The sequence below is a fragment of the Ammospiza caudacuta genome, chromosome 4 (assembly GCF_027887145.1).
Source record: "Ammospiza caudacuta isolate bAmmCau1 chromosome 4, bAmmCau1.pri, whole genome shotgun sequence".
Taxonomy (NCBI): Eukaryota; Metazoa; Chordata; class Aves; order Passeriformes; family Passerellidae; genus Ammospiza; species Ammospiza caudacuta.
The window spans coordinates 60,714,488-60,734,062 of record NC_080596.1 but is presented as its reverse complement, the minus strand read 5'-3'; the positions used below and the strand labels follow the sequence as shown (position 1 = coordinate 60,734,062).

The 19,575-nt window shown below is 36.5% G+C and overlaps 1 protein-coding gene across 1 annotated transcript in view; it reads left to right on the top strand.

The window, feature by feature from the left end:
* WFS1 (wolframin ER transmembrane glycoprotein) overlaps positions 1 to 19,575 on the top strand; it is a 33,154-nt gene that overhangs the window by 8,932 nt on the left and 4,647 nt on the right. The window contains exons 3-6 of the mRNA XM_058803387.1: positions 9,760 to 9,842; positions 13,739 to 13,883; positions 14,711 to 14,881; positions 15,449 to 15,529. Of these exons, the coding sequence (XP_058659370.1) occupies positions 9,760 to 9,842; positions 13,739 to 13,883; positions 14,711 to 14,881; positions 15,449 to 15,529 (480 nt within the window). The remainder of the gene's footprint in view (positions 1 to 9,759; positions 9,843 to 13,738; positions 13,884 to 14,710; positions 14,882 to 15,448; positions 15,530 to 19,575) is intronic.

Here is a 19,575-nt window from a genome sequence, read left to right as displayed (position 1 = left end):
TACAAATGCATTGCTCCTCCCAGAGAAAGTAGAGTTGAGTCCTAGACTTGAACAGCCCTGTCAACAAATGTTATTCCCTTTTCTCCCATCACTGTTATCACTTTTTAAAGTCGAATGCCTGCCAAAGTACGGTAGTATAAGAACTTGGAATTGTTCTTGGGACAAGTAGACTTGTCTTGAGATCTCACCATGGAGGTTAAAGGCATAAAAGAAAAACGTGCAATGTACTCTTAATTGTACCAAGCCCTTACTATGCAGTTAAGAATTCAGGAGGCTTCTGAATGGATGAAAGAATTCAACACTCATAGATGAGCAGCTAAGCATCCAGAGTTAATAAAACCTTTTTTCAAATTGTTGATGTTTGTTGAGCAAAGTATTTCTTCTTCTCCTCCAGTCAGTTCCTCTGTCACTATAATTGATATGTGCAAATCATGTTTATGACATGATGCTCTATGCCAGCTTTTAAGTGGAATGTCAGTCTTTCCAGAAACTTCACTCCTACACAGTTACTGCACACAGTACCACTGAGCTTTTGGAACTTGTGGAAAGTGAGTAGGAGGATTTCTCTAGAGACTGAGGCTGGCTCTCCTGAACACTGAAGGCTCAACAATACAATCCAGTGACACAAAAAAGCTGTTAGAACCTGTGTTTACTGTTATAAAATGTAAAGATCAAATATTCTAAAAGTACCTATTCTACCTGTGGACAAATGGAGGCGATCTAACATCTTTCACTTAGGAAATGAGCTTACATAGCCTCTTCTAACAAAATAAATTATTTTAATTTTCCATTAATTGTGTTATGCCTTTACTCCTAAGAGTGTCTGAAATTCAAGAAAGCTTGTTTCATACTAAAAATCTGCAATAAAAAGCTGTGTGCTGTCCTTTGAAATTGTTGAATTTGTTTGATTTTTTTTTATTAACTTACCAGATTTGTGCTTACAGAAAGAAGCATAAAATCCAGTGTTACACTATCAGAATTACCACCATGCACTTCCAGAAGGAACTGGATGTATTATGTAGGACACGACTCCAAAAGAAATACCTTGTGGGCAGATTGTGCACAAAATGTGTTGCTCTGCCTGTTTTGGTTGATATCCATGGACAGGCACCCCCATCAGCTTTCATTTTCCTACTTTTTCTTGATTATTTATTTATTGACAAAGAGACTTTGATTATTTACTTTGTAGGTACATGCATTCTTGTTGCCTGCTCCCTCTCCCATGTTATAAAGTTTCCTTCATACTAGCAAATGAGCTATTACTGACAATCCACCACAAAAGGATTTCCTATAGATAGTATATTTAATTTTTGAAAAGTGTGCAAGCAAGTTCATTCACTCTTCTAACATGAATTAACTGCTTCATGTTTGCGACAGGGTGTTTTTATGATGGCTCAGTCATGCTTTAGGGTTTGGGTTTTGTTGTTATTGTTTTTTTGCTTTCTGTTTTTTTTAAGTACCACAATAAAACCAGATGATTACAATACAATCCTGTCATAGTTTTGAACAGTGCAATAAGACATCTGCTGACTTCATGAGAAGCTGTAACATTTTCTGACTGTGCTAGGTAAATACTGGATGAATAGAGAACAAGGCATGAAAACTGAGCCATAGGAGAAGGATTCCCTTTCAACAGTTGTCTGAGAACCACATTCAGTCATGCAAAGCTGAAAGATGCCAGTGCCTCAAAGTAGTCTGCAAATACAGAGGTTCTGCAGGTGGGTTGTCTTCAGCAGCTGGATGCTTGGTTTGTAAGAAACCAAATGATGCTTTTTCATCTTATTCATTTTGGGTTATTTCTACCAAAGGCGTTGAAATCTAGGGAACAGAACACATTTCAGCGCTGTTGAATGCAAACTGATGAAAAATTACTATTAAAAACTGATTGGCTTCCAGCAAACTGATCATCTTTGTAAATATTTATGGTAATAGTTAAGATGATGTAGGTCTTTTGGTGCACCACCCTAAATTCTGTTGGCACAGGATTCATAGCGCATTTTTGACCTTTTACTGGCTATTTCTTTTCAGCCTAATCCAATGCTGGGTTATATAGCTGCATTTTAATTTTTTCGCTGATGAAACTTGTGGCAAAGACTGCTTTTGTGGTTCTAAACTTAATTGTAGAACAGTTAGAACCTATCTGGAAGTACTACTTAAGCACTTTTATTAATACTAAGAATGGGATAAGCTTTGCATGTTGCACTTCAGAGGCATATTTTTATGGAAATTCCTAAACAGAAAAAAGGTTAAGTAAAAATCCAGCTTCAAGTCTTGATAATGGAAGTCATAGAAGAGGCTTTTTCAAATACAAATAATTCTATATCTGTTTTTTCTCTGCCATATCAATCTCCACCTACACATTCATTTGTTCATCTTACCTTGTGGAGCATGGTGGGAGGAGTGGGGTTTAGCAGTGAATATAGTTTATTCATACTAGTATCCACTCACTGTAGAAGTAAGTAATTTTCCTTGTGATTGAGACAGTACTCCCTTTCAGATTCAATTACAGTAAAGCCTTCTTGCTAAAGCAGTAAAGTGATATATGCCTGAACCTCCAAGTAAGTACAGTGCTGTGCAATGTGACAAAGTTCAGTTCAGACATCAGTGCTCTTAATGGTATATAGAGAATTTCTTCATATGTGGGAGAAGATCTAATGTCAAAGAAGACATTCTTCACTCCCTGCTCCCACCCCAGTAATTTAGCTGGTAGAAATGCCTGGGAATGAAATCTTGTTCCATACTACTCCATCAAACATCTCAATTACTCTGTCAGTTAATAACGTGACACTGAGGGAGATGCCTGACATCCTGTGACTTCTTATAAGTAGAAAACCCACTGAAGTTCAGTAGTGAGCTTTTGGAATAAAGCTAATGAAAACACGAAGTGCAGTTTTTCTTCCTCTGGATGCAATCCAGCTTTTTCTTACATCTGAATTAGCATAGGTGTGTTCCAGTTCAGGAAGGCTCACAGAAGCTGCTTTCAATACTCAGTGCTAATAACTAGAGATTGGTAACAGGCTTTGTCAGGTTCAAGATTCTTGCTGCCTTTGTCCTGAGAATCATTTACAGCACACCTGTTAGAGCCAAGGGGCTTTTTCTAAATGCAGTGCTACTGCTGTCCTTTATTTTATTCAGAATGTTCTTTAGCTACTTGCAGCATAAACATTTTTAAAAGCCTTTTTAAACTCATAGAAATATTTGGCATTGGCCAAATACTTTTAATCTGTTCATGCCCTTGAGTTCTTGTGCTAGAAAGACGCTTAGAAAGTCTCTCTATTTACCTTCTCCATTTCATTCTCCTCATTTTCTTCCCCAAGTTATAAAGCTCTGATAATAGTGTCTTATTAGCACTGAACTGTGTTTTTCATAAACCACTGCTACAACTCTAAGGTGTTACACTGAGTGATAACAGTTCAGAGCTTATCACTGGGTGCAGTGATAGAGTACCTTCCTGGTTTGCTGCATTTCATCTAGCCTTTTATCACTTAATTAGTCATTAAATCCTTCTGCTGGTTTTGCTTGACTTTTTTTGTTGTTTTTTTTTTCCTGAATAGCACAGAATCATCAACAGATTTTGGCATCTTGGTATTAGCCCTTTTCCTTTCGCTCATATAAATGTATTGAGCGATTTAGACCTTATTTTACATCCCTCTGTGTCTAAACTGATAATCTTTCCCCTGGGAAAATGAAAGCTGTGTTTTTCTAATCTTCATTCCTATTCTGTTTCTTAATCTCTCACTTTTCTATGTAACCTGCATTCTAATTTGTTTAGAGGACTTAAGTGAGAAGCCTTGTTCCCTATCTTTAGAGATGTAAAATGAGCTGGATCCACCTGTCCAACCCAGTAGATCTATTTTTCTTAATTAGGGAAAAAATAGGTTTGTAAATGTCTTTTTTGTATCTTCCTTAGTTGGAGAAGCTACTTAACCTATAAAGTTATTTATTAAATGTATTTAAAATCATATCCTGTTTTTGAATGCATAATTTTCTCAGATGTAGTTGAGGTTGTTATTGTTGTTGCTTTCTCACCTTTTTGCTGCTCTGTTTTTTTGTCTTAATTACATTTATTCAAACAAAAGTATAACGAAACTACCTCTAAAATTCTATACCTAAACCTAAAATTTGCAAGATCATTTGTAAGACTGCTTGGCTCACTTTGCTGGGCCACCTTGATAACAATTTTCTCCTGTGTCAACTGTCAGATCTTCTTATGGAATAGTGAAAATGGTTATGTATTTTCCTAGGTGTGTGCTCAGTGAGCTTGGAGGAGTGTTCCCCCTGGATAGGACTGAAGCTATTTTGTTGTGCATATGCTCAGCTGTTCCTGACTGTTTTCAGTCACTTCAGGAATACTTCCTGTACTATAAAATGGGAGGGCCAATCCAGTAATCTTGTTTTGTATCTTGTCATCTCGGATCCTTTATTCTTCCCAGCACATGAGTTATATCCTCCTCCTACTGCACATTCCTGTCAATTCTTTTTCTGAGCCCAAATGAATGCATAAAGTCATGATCATATAAAGTGTGTATGCCATACAGGCTTCCTTCATACTCTTTGTGTGGGTGTTGCTTAATGCATTAATCTTTTGTTCAGTAGAGTTTCCATGAGCTTTAATATTCACTTGTAAAACCTGTAATTTCTTTTAAACTTACATATTTTGTATGAATGCTTCATTGTTGCTTCCTGTCTGAGAAGGTGCTTTCAGTTTTCCTTTTATCCTGTTCTCACTAGGTTTTCACCTTTTCATTCAAAGCACTTAGAAGTCTGCAGCTTGTGTTTGTTTAAAAAAATTATTTGTTGTGCATGATAGCATGACTGTCATAGGGCTGGCCTCCAATAACTGTGTAAACAAATAAAACCTCAAGCTCAAAAGGCATAAGAAATTGTGATCCTTGAAAATACCTTTGTTTTTTCTTAGTTGTTCCTTGTTCAGGGTCTTTAACCTCTTGCTTAATCTGGAATTCAGGGGCTGTAGCTGTGACCTAAGAAGAAAGCTGTGTGCACCTGGCCAGGGGTGATATTAGCAGGCAAGGGGCTAAAACTCCCTTGAGCTGAGTAAATCCACTGCTGAGAGCTTTAATGTGTTTGTGTTGGTAGGAAAGTAAATCGACAAACACTTTTATTATTCAGCATGCACTCTATTGATTCTTTCTGCCTGAAATAACTTTAGTAGATTTTTTGGAAGGAAGGCAGTGATTCTTAGTGGTTAGAAGAGCACTGAGAAAATTGAGGGTGTCTATCTGATGGGTGTGTGTGTATGATCCACTTTGTGTGCCTATATATACAACTTATATATAAAAATCTTCCTTTATGTGAAAGGACTATTATGTGCCTTTAAAGATTTCAGAATTCAAGAATGGAAGTGTCACACGCAATGTCACTTAAAATGCTGAGGTTTTGGAAGCAGTGTTTGTCTAAAATGTGTGTAAAAGGTTTTGTTAAGTATGTGATCAGACACTGCAGCAAGCCAGCCAACTACAGTGATGCTCACATTATGTGATTCGGTTGTGTATGTTAAGGGTGTTAAAATTGTTGGGAATCTATTGCATCTATTACTGATTTGTATTAGAATACTGGGAAGGAAATCTTGTGTCAACCCCAGTTTACTTTATTTGTCTTTAAAGTCTTTTGCATTGAACATATTTCTTATCCAGATTGTGTAAGTCCATTCTTCAAAACTTTGTATGAATGTTGAAGAGTTGTTGGGTTTTAGTCTTCAATATAGTCCAAAGATGAGGTTTAGATATGTTATTTAATCTTTAACCTGTAATGGCATCTTCCTTTTGTGATTTGAAATTATGAGCATTGGTATCTTACAATTCATTTGGACTAATCCCCTACTGTGGATTGACTGCCTTTTTGTCAATTAAATGGTTAAATTTCAGAGGTAAGGGACAATAATTGCATCCCAGCAAAGTTTTTAAGAAACTGAAATGTTTCCTTTTTAAACATTTCCTATTTCTAATCAAAACCTAGTAGAAATAGTAAAAATGCCTGCCTGTGACAGAATGAATGCTAAATTCCCATTTGAGCTTACAGCAACAAAGCTGGAATCTTACTTTATATGGTCAATGTGACAAGTAGTGTGTAAAGCTTCAAAAAGTAAGTAGCTGTCTTTCTGTACCATGATTACATTGATGCAGCAAAGTATGATCTGGATCTGCATCTGCATCATACTTTGCAGATCACAAATATTTTTTTTCCATTTTTTTAATGAAACAGAAAAATTAAAGTATGCAATGTCATTTTATATCTTAAACCTAAGATTTTATCACACAGAATAAAAAATCCAAAACAAATAAAATTTTATTAATAATATTATTGTTACAATATCTGTTAACTAGTTTGTGTTGAATGATCTATCTCTAGGAAAGTAGAACTAACTATATTGGGAACTGATTTATAGAGCAGCCTGATGATGAGCTAAGCTTTACACATTTCTGAGTTCTTGGTGGCAGAGTTGGAACTACAGCAAATATTAAGTACTAACCACCCTTCTACACCCCTGGTCTTAATTTCTTTTATTAATTATGTGCTGTCTTAAACTTTTCTGCTTTCTCTCGCCTGCTTTCATTTGAACATTTGAATGGCTGCACTGCTTGTGAACCTTGAACTTCATTGGCTTGCATTAACACACGACACAAAACAGCTAGTGAAGTCAATTTTAATTGTCATAAAAGATTTATGAAGTCTTGCAAGTTGAGTGTTCCTGTCTTGTGGAAATTTTTATATTCAAGACAGAGTTAAATTTGACATTTAAAAGGTATGAGTTCTAAGCAAAGCTGGAAAATAAAAGCTTCCACTGACAGCATTTCCATTGCACTACTCTTATGTGGGAGGAATACACAAGATATTTTCTGACTAAAAACATGCTTAAGAACAAGAGTGATAAGTTACAGTCACCACTTCTTATGGTATTGTTATGTGGGATGCACATACTCTTGTGTAGTTGTTTGTTCAGTGCTGAGCTGAATTGCAAGAATGTGTTGGCCATCCTTGTTCTAAAACACACCTTGACTGTGCTTTGGACCTTTTACCATCAGAGACTGACTGGTATACCCTATGAAAAAGTAGGCTGATAATGGCAGCCGTGAAACTAGAGTCATTCATGCTTGGCCTGTTTAATTATCCTCTTTCCTAAGCAGAGGAAAAAACATTGCTGGTTACATGAACTGCATATACTAAGATATTCTAAATTTGATCTCCACAGTGTGTTCATCCACCTTTACCCTACAACTACAGAATCAACCCACAGGCATATTTTTAATTAACTGTTATTTATGTTCATAGGTCACATGTGCAAGTACATAGAATTGATAATTGGGTGGGAGAGATTGGGCAGTAGGTTGAAAATAACTGCAGAAAGTGTTTCTTTCCCCTGGCAGTCAGCTCTGTTAGAACAAACAAGTTCAACTAGTTTACTGCAACCTTTTTGTTTTTCTCATTCAAGGAGGCAGTTCACCATAAGGCCGCACATATTTAATTTTTTCTTTTCTCCCCCCATCTTTGCAAATACTGTTATGTACATGTTAATCTGCAATGTAATTGCAATAAAGTAACTATAGCCTGGTGTTGTAAAACTTTCCCATTTTGTTTCTTCAGCTTTCTTTTGAAGTAGGTTTTCTTTTCTAACACATTCTACTGAGCAAAAAGAGCTAAAAGGGGTCAGAGCTGTGCCATGCTCTTGTGTGTGTCAAGTGGATGGAAAGGAGGAGATTTTGCCATATAAGCTGCCAGACAACTGCCTTTCTTTTTAGAGCTTTTATCAGTTTAGCAAACTGCTTTCTGTAGTTTGTTGTTTTTCTTATGTGTGTAAATTCCACTTTATCATTTAACACTGACTAGGAGGCACGAATGGTGCCTCCTATATTATCCAGAATATCACTGAAATATCTGTGGGGTTTTCAACATGTAGAAAACCCTGAACAGAAAAAACAAAAGGCATTCCTAAGTCCTCTAGCACAGAAATTTTGATGCAAAAGGGTTTAATGAATTTGAAAGCACAAGAGGAAACAAGAAAAGTACTGCCTTGCCCAGCTTGTTTCATTTGAGTGGGGTAGGTAGATAAATATTTTGTTTCTTTCAAACACTGTGCTCTTTCCTGTAACTTCCTGTTTATTGTGAGCAGAGAGCCCCTGAGTGATGTTTGCTGGTGTTAATGGTGCCATCTGGAAAACAGGCTTCTGACTTGTTTAGAGTTCAAATTATGTTGGTTATATATCAGGGCAAGGAGATTAGGTAGTTAATTTTGCTGGGATGATGTTTGCCTATTTTGCAATAATATTTTTACAGCTTTTTGAAAAGACCAAGTACTAAATGAAAATTATTTTTCATTATGTGCCTTGTTTAGCCAGACAACATGTTATAATCTGGCATTAGAACTTTTCCAAGTAGAACTTGGCAGACAAAACTGTGGCATGGTGAAGAAGAAATCTTACTTCTTTATGTACTCTTGTTAAATACATCTATTTTAATTAAAGTGTTGGCTTGTAGCCTGTTCTTCTTTAAAAATGGTCCCAGTACCAGGGGTGTTAAAGAATGCAAGTGACCCTGTTGTTGAGGAGATCATGTGGGATGGGGTTGATTTCTTCCTTCCTGCCATTTCATGAAGAAGAGCTGGTAGTGCCTGGCCCCTGAGCTGGCAGGGCTCACATTGATGTGCCCCAGTCAGGTAGGGACTCTGACTTCAGTGGTGCCTGAAAGTCACTTTCCTGCACCTGGAAACTGCTTCCCAAGCACACTTTTCATGCTGCCACTGCCCTCAGGATGTAGCTACAAAGTGCCACAGAGTGTTTGTGTGGAGTAATGTCAGTAGGGGTCAGACTTTGGTGCTTAGTGTGGAATTTGGGTCTGTCTTTCTAACTATAATTTTAGATTGCTTGGTTACTAAAGCTGTAACTCTGACTCAGTGGTCAGTTGTCCATTCTGACCCAACTTAAAACATGCAAGTTGTATTGATTTTTCTCTTTAAAATTTTTCCAAACTAATTTATGAGAAATCATCTCATAAAAGAGTAGCAGTCCTGGCCTTCATCAGCTTTGCTATTAACTAATTCTTTATTCATCAAGTAGCACGCAGCATGACGTTGCTTGCAAATACTGGTTATCAGATAAAGCTCTCAAGTTTTTCATTCTGATTGACTGGTGGAGCAGTATGATGCTTTTGAAGGAAACCAATTGTTTAAGTGTGTAAGTGTTCAGTAGATGGGAAAGAAATAAAATACAAGGTGCAGTGTGGAGAAAAATTTAAAAAAACAAGGTTTAACAGTGTAATTGTTGTTAGTTTTTGTATGCTCTAGAGCCTGAGGGACTGAGCTTTCAAATACACTGTTTGAAAGGCTGATTAATTTTTCAAAATCCTAGAAAAGGTTCCAGTGCTAAAGAGACTGACAGGTGAAAGACTGAATAGATATCAGCAAAGGAATAGTAATAGTACAAAAGCTGATCCACATTACATGTTCCACATGTGCTCATATTTATTGTAAGGAATATTGTATTGAGAAACAAATTTTGTGTAAGTAAATGAGAAACTGTAAACTGTGGCATCCTGTGGTATGTGGCAAATAACAAGGTAAATATGCTGAAGTACAATACTGAGATGGAGAGTCAATATTGTAATAAGTTAATTTCCATTGTTCTTGAAAACCCTTATGTTGCATTTTTGAGTTATGATCATCTAATTCTTCAACCACATACAGCAACAATTTTAAAAATACTTTAAACTATTGCAACTAAACAATTTTCTTTATCTAATTTATAGAGGGCATGAAGGAAGAACCTGAAGTGCTCTTTGAAGACCTGCTTGAGAGGGCCAAAGCTGGAGAGCCAAAAGCACAAACAGAGGTAATTATATAATTATATATGGTTTTTGTCCAGTCTTGTTTGCTCTTCATTCCAAAAATAGCACTGCCTGCTGCAGAACTATTATCTCTTCCTCAGCTGAACTGTGTCTGCTTAGATGCTAAACTATTCAAAGGAAGGTGATGCCAGATGGTTCCTCTGCCTTGAGAGAGGCTGCTTCCTTGACAGTGTGAGTGGCTTCAGGTCCAACTCTTAAGCATGGAAAAGGTACAGACCTGATTTTGCTTTTCTTTTTGTTAAAGAAGCATGTGGAGAGCTGTGCAGACAGGGACTGTTAAATGCTGTTGGTTCAGCACTACACTGTATACAAAGATACCAGGGCTCTTAGGCTGCACTCTGGAGGAAGCTGCCATTGAGCTGCTTTAGCAGGAACAGAGGTTGGTTGTTGATGTTTTGCTCATATACCATTTCTCTGTTGAATTACACATTTTAGAAAAGAACCCCCATGTAAATCTTTTACTTATTTAATGGCAGATAAAATTGAATTAATAGTATCAGTTCTGTCCTGCATTTGTTAGCACTTCAGGTTTTCCCTTAGGTTTTAGAAAAATTGTACCAGTTTTCCACTGCATTCTATTGCCTGGTATAGTGGTCTAGTATAAATAGCTTAACATTTTCTGGAAGGATTTTAATTTGTGTTTAACCTGGTTAGTGTTTTACTTGAGCATTCTTTTCAAAATTCAGCTTTGATGCTAAATAGGAATGGTTGCAGTCTCCTACATGCTCATTGCTGATTTGGATTTTTCCCCAACAATCCTATTGTAAATAAAAATCAGAGGTGAGGATGGGAAAATAATTCTTTTAAAGCTGGTAAAAAAAAAAAAAAGGCATTGCTGGCTTGTTCTCCCTCCCTTATCAACTTGTTTGAGGGGCAAGCCGACCTTGGAGTTGTAACCTGAGATAGTAGCAAATTCCTCACTTTGAAACAGCTGGTGGCTTTGTGGAGGATGAAACATTATCCTTGAGGGAACCATTGCTGTAAAATCCATCTTTTGGCTCTATTCCTCCACATGTAAGAAAGCAAAGTCCATAATATTCTTTCAGGCTATAATTTCCAGTTGAGTAAGAATACTCAGAAATACTTACATAATCTAAGTCTGTGATGCATACATATGTATATATAAATGATGGGGGTTTTCTCCTTCACTATTAATTTCACTTTCATTCTCTTCCTTTATCTCTATAACTGTGTACATTTTCTACTCCCACAGAATAATAGGGTTCTTACCATAAAAAGATACAGCATACAATTTTTCTTCAGTATGCACTCAGGATGAATTGACTGCCTGAAATGGAGCCTAAAATACAGTAATTTCTTTTTTTTTAATGCAGTCACATTTCTTGTTACTTGTGGAGAGAGAATTAGCTTTTTGTTTTTAAAACCCAAAAAGAAATTTATTTCTTCTCTATGTTGAATACATTCCTTTAGAATCAATTAGAAAAATGTATTTTCATTTCTCATATTTGTAGGAGCATGAATGAGATGCTGAGATGCCACTTTTGTGCTGTTTGTTAACCACTACAAAGTCAAACACAAGAAATCAGCTGGTTCAATGGCTTGTAGTTATTTTATTATTCTGTGTTTATTCAAAAATAATTCTGCAATGCCTGTGGAAATAAATGTACTCTGAGTGGCTGTCAACATTAATTACTGTAACAATATATATATATATATATATATTTAAATTGAGAAGTAACTGTATGGCAGTTGCATCAATGAAACACCCACAGCAGGAATTCTGTAATGGAGAAAAGGCAGTTCTGTGTCTTTAATCAGAGGATGTCTGCAAGGGGACATCTTGCTTGAGATGACCACCTCACTTAGCAAAGCCAGAGATGGGAGCAACCTTTAGACAAGTACAGTGTGTCTGTGTTAAGCTGTTACCAAGTATGACTTTATTTCACACTCTCAGCTCATGAGAAAGAGAGAACCCCAGACTACTTAAATGACAGATTTGAGGTTAACACTGTTTCCCATCCATTCTTTCTCCTTTGACTGCTACAGGCCAGAGCTTTGCAGCCATTTTCAGGTGGTTTGATGTAGGAGCATTGCTGTTAGAACCACAGACAAGCCAAAAAGCATTTCAGACATAAAACAGGTTATGCTATTATTTTGCTTGTGCTATGTGCCTTCTGTGCTATGACTAGTCACACAAACTGTTAGTTGATGTTGCAATACATGTTTCTGTATATAAAAGGTCCTTAGAAACTTAAAAGCTGTGTGATTAAGTGTTGCTACTCTTGAGGTTTTGCTCAAAATCTCAATGGCTATAAATATAAACCTGCTTAAGAAACAGCTGTTCTTGTCAGATAGATGTTATTTGCCATGTAACTTGTTCAACCAATTCCTTTCTGAAATAAATAGCTGTAGGTACATCTGCAGTTGAATGACAGATTGCCATGCAATTGCTGAAAGATATTTTTTTTTTGTCTTGTACACTCTTGGTGTGCACCTCCCATTGAACTCAGGCATGACTTTGTAATCAATGTTTGGATTATCTAGTCCAATTTTCTCCTTATTTCTGTATAGTTTTGGATAGCTTCACTGTATGTGCTATGGATTTAATGTCTACCCAATAACTCTCTGTGTGGAAGTTGTTGAAACACTCACTGAAGTGTATGAAAACAGTTAAATGGCTGGAGAAATAAACTTTAGTGGAAGAAGAAAGACCTTTCTGTCTTATATGATATTATATATAGTGTATGTGTGTGTATATATATATGTATATATATACACACATTTTATATATATATATATATATATATATATATATATATAATTATTATATCTATTATGTCACTGCATTTAATCTACATAAGGGTAACGTGATTTATTAATCTTTCAACAGTATTTCTTTAGTCACCTTTAGTGGCTGTAACAAATACTGCAGTAGCAAATGAAAGTTTCAGAGAACCTTTCAAACAGGGTTTTTTGTTCCAGCAGATAATATTGTGGATTTTAAAAGCTATTAAGGTATTGCATTAATTGCTTCTAGAAGGTAGCTGAATGAAGTAACATTACAGAGAGAGGGAGGAGTGCAGTGAGCCAAGCAAAAATATTTTCCACATTCTTGAGGTATGCAGATAAAATGTCCAGTAGTTCTGGTAATTTTCTGCCCTTTCACTTCTTAAGGCCTTGTCTTGTGATAAGCAGAAGTGTTTCATGCTGTTGCATAAATATATTTACTAGTACATTTTCCTATATTTTAATTTTTAGAAGGAAGAAAAAAGGTGATGGTTTTTTCTTACCTGTAAAACAGTAATATAGACACCTGCTTCGTAATTTCTGTAATCTTGAGTAGGAGAAATTGTATAAGCTTTTTCACTGAATTTGTTTGATACTTAAGCAGTATTAGTTTTATTTCATTCACCAAATAATCATGAGTTTGCTTTGATCTTTAGTGACTGAACTGGAGTGAGTCAGGGATTGCCCTTCTTGAAGCCTGCTTCCATGCCAAGGCCTTGTCAATAGCTTCATCTGAATTTCTGATTATATTACACTTACTTTGTCTCTAAAAGGAAATTAGCAGTATTGTCTGGTCACTGTTGTAGGAGGAAAAGAATTCAAGAAAACTTTAAACACTCTGAGCTTCACTTGATTCTGCCAGATGCCTGAACACCAACAGCAACTGATTCACTGACCTGGCCAAATGTGTTGCAATTCCTTCTTGCTTCCAGTTCTTCCAGATCTTTCCAATCAGAAGATCAGCTTACAACTATGTTCTTTAGTGCTAGGAGCAAATGTTCTGACCTTTTGTTCAGAGAGAATTTATCTTAGCTGAGTTCTAGGAGGTGAGAAGGAAGAAGGGAGAAAGACATAAAGACAAAGTAGAGTATATTTCAGTAATTGAAGCAATTTTGTTTCCTATTTGTTATAGGTGGGGAAGCACTTCCTGAAATTAGCAGAAGAGGAGGATGAAGAACTCAACAATTGTAGTGCAGTTGACTGGTTCATCCTTGCTGCTAAGCAAGGTCGAAGAGAAGCTGTCAAACTCTTGCGTAGATGCCTGGAAGACAGAAGAGGTATGGGCTCTCTGAGGCTTCCTGCTTGCACTTCCCACATTATCTGAAACAATATTGTACTCCTTTTAACTCTGAAAAGAGTGGTTAAGGTATGATGGAAATTATCATGGCAAAGTGGCGTGAGTAGTTGCTAACAGACTGTTCCAACAGGTAATTTAAAAACCACTAATTATCAATACTGCTTATTAAAGCATTTTTGTTAGTTATTTGCTTGAATTTCTTCATGAAATCTGTGCATGTTCTTCTCGTCCTAACCTTTCATGGAAGCTTCTTTTCTTTGACTCTGAAGAGCATATGTAACCACACACCAGCTACATATCTGCTGTTGTTTCATTCTTTTACCCCCCTCCAACCTCTCTTCTAATTGGTCTTGTTCACTGTCTTCTCCCACTTTAAGATTCTCATCTTCCTTCATGTTACTTCTCATGCTTGGAATGGTCTCTTCTGGTCCACCAACTATCTGAACTCTTATGAGGGGGGAAAAAACCCAACAAAACAAAAAAGAAAACCAACTTTTATTCAGTTCTTGGTGCCCTTGCATGTCACCCATGCCTGTCTGCACTACCTTTTGCCTGATCCACTGTACTTCAAAAGTTGAAGCAAGACATAGTATAATGCATGTCTTGCACATCTTTGAAGTACAGTTTAAACCTAGATTTTGATAAGCAATGGACACAGAAGGACATTTGAGTAATTTACTTGGTGGTCAGAATGTGACTGAAACTTGAGAAGTTTCAGACTAAACTGCGAAAAATAAATTATGAGAAAATCTATCATTTCTGCATGGGTGTGGGATGAGTGTGTAATGTATTTTTTCTTTTCTTGAGGCATAACTTCTGAGAATGAGGAAGAAGTGAAAAAGTTAACATCTGAGACTGACTTGGAGAGGGCTGTTCGAAAAGCTGCCTTGGTCATGTATTGGAAATTAAATCCAAAAAAGAAGAAGCAATTAGCTGTTTCTGAGCTGCTGGAAAATGTTGGGCAAGTTGACAATGAAGGTTTGTTCATGAATTGAATTATGGTATTGGTAAAATACAAACTTATAGGCACAGTACAGCTTGAAACCTAAAGGGCTTTATGAACAATCAGGAATGAGACAATAGTAAATGTACAATCCACTTAAGATAATGTAACTCTCTCAAAGACTAATTCTCTTTTAATAACTGTACTCTCTGGACCAACACTTGCTGTAGATTGTGGGTCATTGAGCACTTGTTCAATTGATCATATATTTAAAATATATTTATTTATCACTCATTGTCTTTGGAAAATAGATATTTTATGGCTCTGCTCTATTTGATTTTTTTTTCTCTAACAGTCATCTTGATGATACCTCACTAGATGTTTCAATTTACAGATTCAGTCTTCAAGACATTCTGCCACTACAGCTCTAAATGTTAGCTGTGGCAGTCCTGTTTCTTTTTCTAGTACAGTAACGGGAATATAGAAAACTAGCCACTTATCTGTTTCTCTGTAAGTTTGTCTTTTCCTTACTTTCTGGAAATATCATTCCCCAGATGTTTGATCACTTTAATTGACTCCTTTGACTTCTGTTATTGAAACAGATGGTGAGAAGCATCCTGGCCCAGTCCCAAAGTCCGTGCAGAAGCAGAGAAGGATGCTGGAGCGATTGGTGAACAGTGAATGTGAGTGCATGCTGCTGCTTTCAGTCTTGGCCAGGGATTTTAGTTTCTAGTTTGCTTTGGTAAACAATTTTGTGTTGCCAGAGTAAGAATGTATAGAAGGTTTGGATTGCAGATAGTGTCAGTTTATTCTGTGTGGAAAACAAATAACTGATCTGCATGTGAACTCACAGAAGACATCATCATTGCAGTCAACTACTAAAGGCAGTTTGCCTGTCATTTGTTATTTTCATATTCTTGCCCTTTCAGCACTCAAAATGCTATTCAGCAAAGAAAATTCTCACCTTCAATATTTTTTTACTTTAGTTCTAAATGCAGTAGTGTTTCTGATTACAGTGAGGGAATGAATTATGCACCAATTTAGTGCAGACAGATCCTTCATTCTGTTTGCCTTGTTTCCGTTTGCTCTTCCCTTATAATTAATATTTGTCTTTTCATATTTGTTCAATGAATGAATTAGGAAAGATGCACCAAGATACTTCTTTCATTATTTACAGCAGCTTAATTAATGTATTTTGAAGAATTAAACCCCTTAACACACACAGGGTCAGATTTGTAGACCTAAGTCTGTGAGTTTTGTAAGGTTTGATAAGGTGGGAATTGGAAATTAAAGTTCTTAGTCTGGCATAACTGTTAGAAATACTGATGTGCTTTTGGGCTTTTAGGAGGAAAGTGTTATATTAAGAAAATGAATTATCAACAATGCAGCATGTGTAATTTTTCAAGAATAATATTTAACGTAAGGTTCAATTACTCATTGTCAGAAAAACCTCAATTTCTTGAAATGCACTAAGTCATATGGAATAGGTCCCGTGCAATCTAGATCAATATTTGAAGAGCAGTTTTAAATGTCACACAGCATGTTATTTACTAATACATCTGTAGTTAAAATTATGTGGAACAGAAGCGTCATACATGGAATAGAGAGTCAGATCTCGAGCTTTGGAGGTTTAAACTCCTTGAAAGATTAGATTTACATTTCATTCGGTAAATTTGGCTTTTACCTTCAAGGATTGTGTTTGTTACACAGGTGACTTGAAAAATAGCACTCCTAAGAAGGGTAGAGTATTTTAGTTTTCATTAGCTTTCACAGAAGTAAAAGAGCAACAGGAGCATGTGTCTGTGTGAGAATAAGGGATTAAGGGATGTGAGAAATAATATTTTGGCAAGCAAGCTTGTGGTCCTATCAAACCTTCTGTGAGACTATGTCAGCTGTTTTTGTGACTTGGCTGCCACCTCTGGCAAGCTAGAAGTAGTCCTTCAAGGACAAGACTGTTGAATTTCATTGTCCAGTCATTGTATCATAATGCAGATGTATTTGGGCTCATAGGAGCTATGTTGAATTGGGGTTCTTTCCACCCCTTTAGGCGAACTGGCATGCGCTGCTACAAGCGAGTGCACAGCAAGTCATTTTGTTCTGGATTCTTCAGTAATTCAGAGTTATCAGTAAAGGAACTGGAAAATATAAATTTATTTTTTAAGGCTTAAATTGCAGATAAAATAGCAGGGCAGCAAATGAACCTATATGTAAGTGTAGGCAGAAATTGATGTGAATTGATTCCTTTTCCTAGGATGGATGGGGGAGGCAGGGAAATTTGTCATAAATATTATAGGTAAAAGTTATGTTAAATTAGGGTATAGTTCAATTATATTGTATTAATTATGTTATCATAATTGTATTATGTTAAGAGTGGGGGGGGTAATTAGAAGGTTCTAGGAGAAGGGTCCAGGGTTTGGTGGAAGGGCGGTCTGGCGGGGCAAGGCGAGGTCGAAGACGGATTGGATGGAAGATCTGACCAATCATTCGAAGCCCTGCAGAAACGATTGGTCCAGAATGAGCGGCGTTAAAGACCAATGAGAAGCCTGGAAATGGACCAATCACCGTGCGGATCCAAAAGGGACCAATCCTGGACTCGAAGGGGGCTCTAAATGGGGGGGAGTTCCGTGGGGTCAGGGTTGTTCTTTTTGGAAACTTGTTCTGTGGGGAGAGCCCAGTGCCCTTGGGAATAGCGTACTGTTCTGGTTTTGGTTCACTTTGTGGGTGCTTGGGCTTATCCTAGGTACTCTGTTCCTAGCAGCTGTTTTAATAAATGAGAACCTTTTTCTCTAGAGAAAGTTTGCCCTCGTTCGTATTCATAGCAATAACCAAATTGAAAAAATCTATGAATAATAAAGTGGAATCTACAAAATACGCTTCTTATATCAATTTAAAGGACATTTGGGTGACAAAATACTAGTGACATTTAAAAATGAAAAATTTTCACCAAACAGTTAAAGTAGGAGGTAAGATATTACTTCTTCTCTAAAGAGCTTTTGCCTTTTCATGGAGGAACAAGAAAACTATGACTCTTGAGCATTTACTTCTCTGACTCATTTTCTTCATTTATTTTGCCAGAGGGAATTTTTTCTTTCAGTGTTACTGTATTGCCAATACTTGGAAGGTAATTTTTAAGCCAGATACGTGCTTGCAGATATTTGATCTGGGTTGTCCTTAATGGAGGTATAGACAGAAAATTATAGGTGACATTGTCAATGGGCAGTTGTTGCATGCCTGAGAGGGTGCATGTCATTGCAGTGGATAGGCCATCTATACATAGTAAGTTAATAACTCCTTCCTTCTCAGGATGTCCCGTGATCCTGTAAAAGTGCTGTTAAGGTATTTTTATGAGGTTCTAATGTGCCTGCTTGCTGATTCTACATGAATAAGACTATTTCAGCATTGTGTATTTTTTCCCAGTAAGACATTAAATTTAGATGACCTTTCATAGTAGGCTTAATCTGAAGCCCACCAAAACACCTAAAAAGTCTCACAGATTTCTTGATGCAAGTGAAGTTGCCTTACAGTCTGTGAATAATAAGAATGGTTAGCAAAAATAAATCTTTTCTCGTTTCTTGGGAGACATGTCAGATGGTATTTGTGGGACATAAGGGTTCATGCATGGAGGAGGAGAAGTAGTAAAAGCCCAAACTATAGACAGCATCTATATTTTGAGATTAAACCAAAAGATAGACTGTAAGATGATTATTTTCTGTTGAACTCCTTAACATTCCTCTTCCTCTAGTATGTATCTTGAGACAAATACTTTATTTTGCTCTATATCTCTAGTGTTTTCAGTCTTAAATATGGACGTATTTATGTGTTGCTTCTATAAATGTAGCATATTTAAATTAAAAAATTTCTGGGCCCAAACACATTAATCCTCTGATTTTTAATTTAATGAAGCAGTTATCTGTTTCTTTAAAATCTCGAACTAGTAAGCAAGCCAGCTTTCATATCTTTGCATCAGAAAACTAGTTAAATTTATTGCGTAGGAGGTGTGTTACAGATTTTTGTAATTCAGTTATTTCAAGTATACACCAATGTTATTTGCTTTAGTTTATGGGAAAGAAATTGCTGTTATTTATTCTCCTTTACAAACTTGCATCAAGCTTGTCTGTCATAGAAACTAGTTAATTCATGCTAATGTAGAGAACTGGGTGCAAAGAGTTTGAACCAGCATATAAATCATCTTCTGTCCTGCCATTTCCCTGTTTTCAGTAGTAGCCCCATGCCTCCCTTATACTCACTGAAGTGAATAAGGATCTTCCAGGGCAGACGGATGATTTTTGTCTCTGTGTAAACAGAGCAAAATCTGTTGTTGCTGGTAGCTGTTTTAGATCACAGTTGATACAGTTTGGAGGAGGCCTGCTGTATAGTCATATAGCACATTAAATTAATACAGTTTAGGTAATCCATATTTAGTCTCATAGATGTCATAATTGTGTATTTCCCATAATTATGTCTGTAACTTCTGAACTCAGAAAAATGACTGCTAAATAAGAAATCAGAAGTCCATGTTTCAGTTGATGACATGCAGATAATTCATTACTGCTTCTGTACAATCTCTTTCCAATGCAGCTGTTGAATATTTCTCTTAAGTGGATACAATAGTCTTATGATTTAAACTGTGGCCTAAGCCAGTAGTCTCTTTTCCTGTGGAATCCTTGCAGATAAGCTACATTCACTCACTCTGTTATTCTACTTATCAGTATAATAAACTTATCTGCTG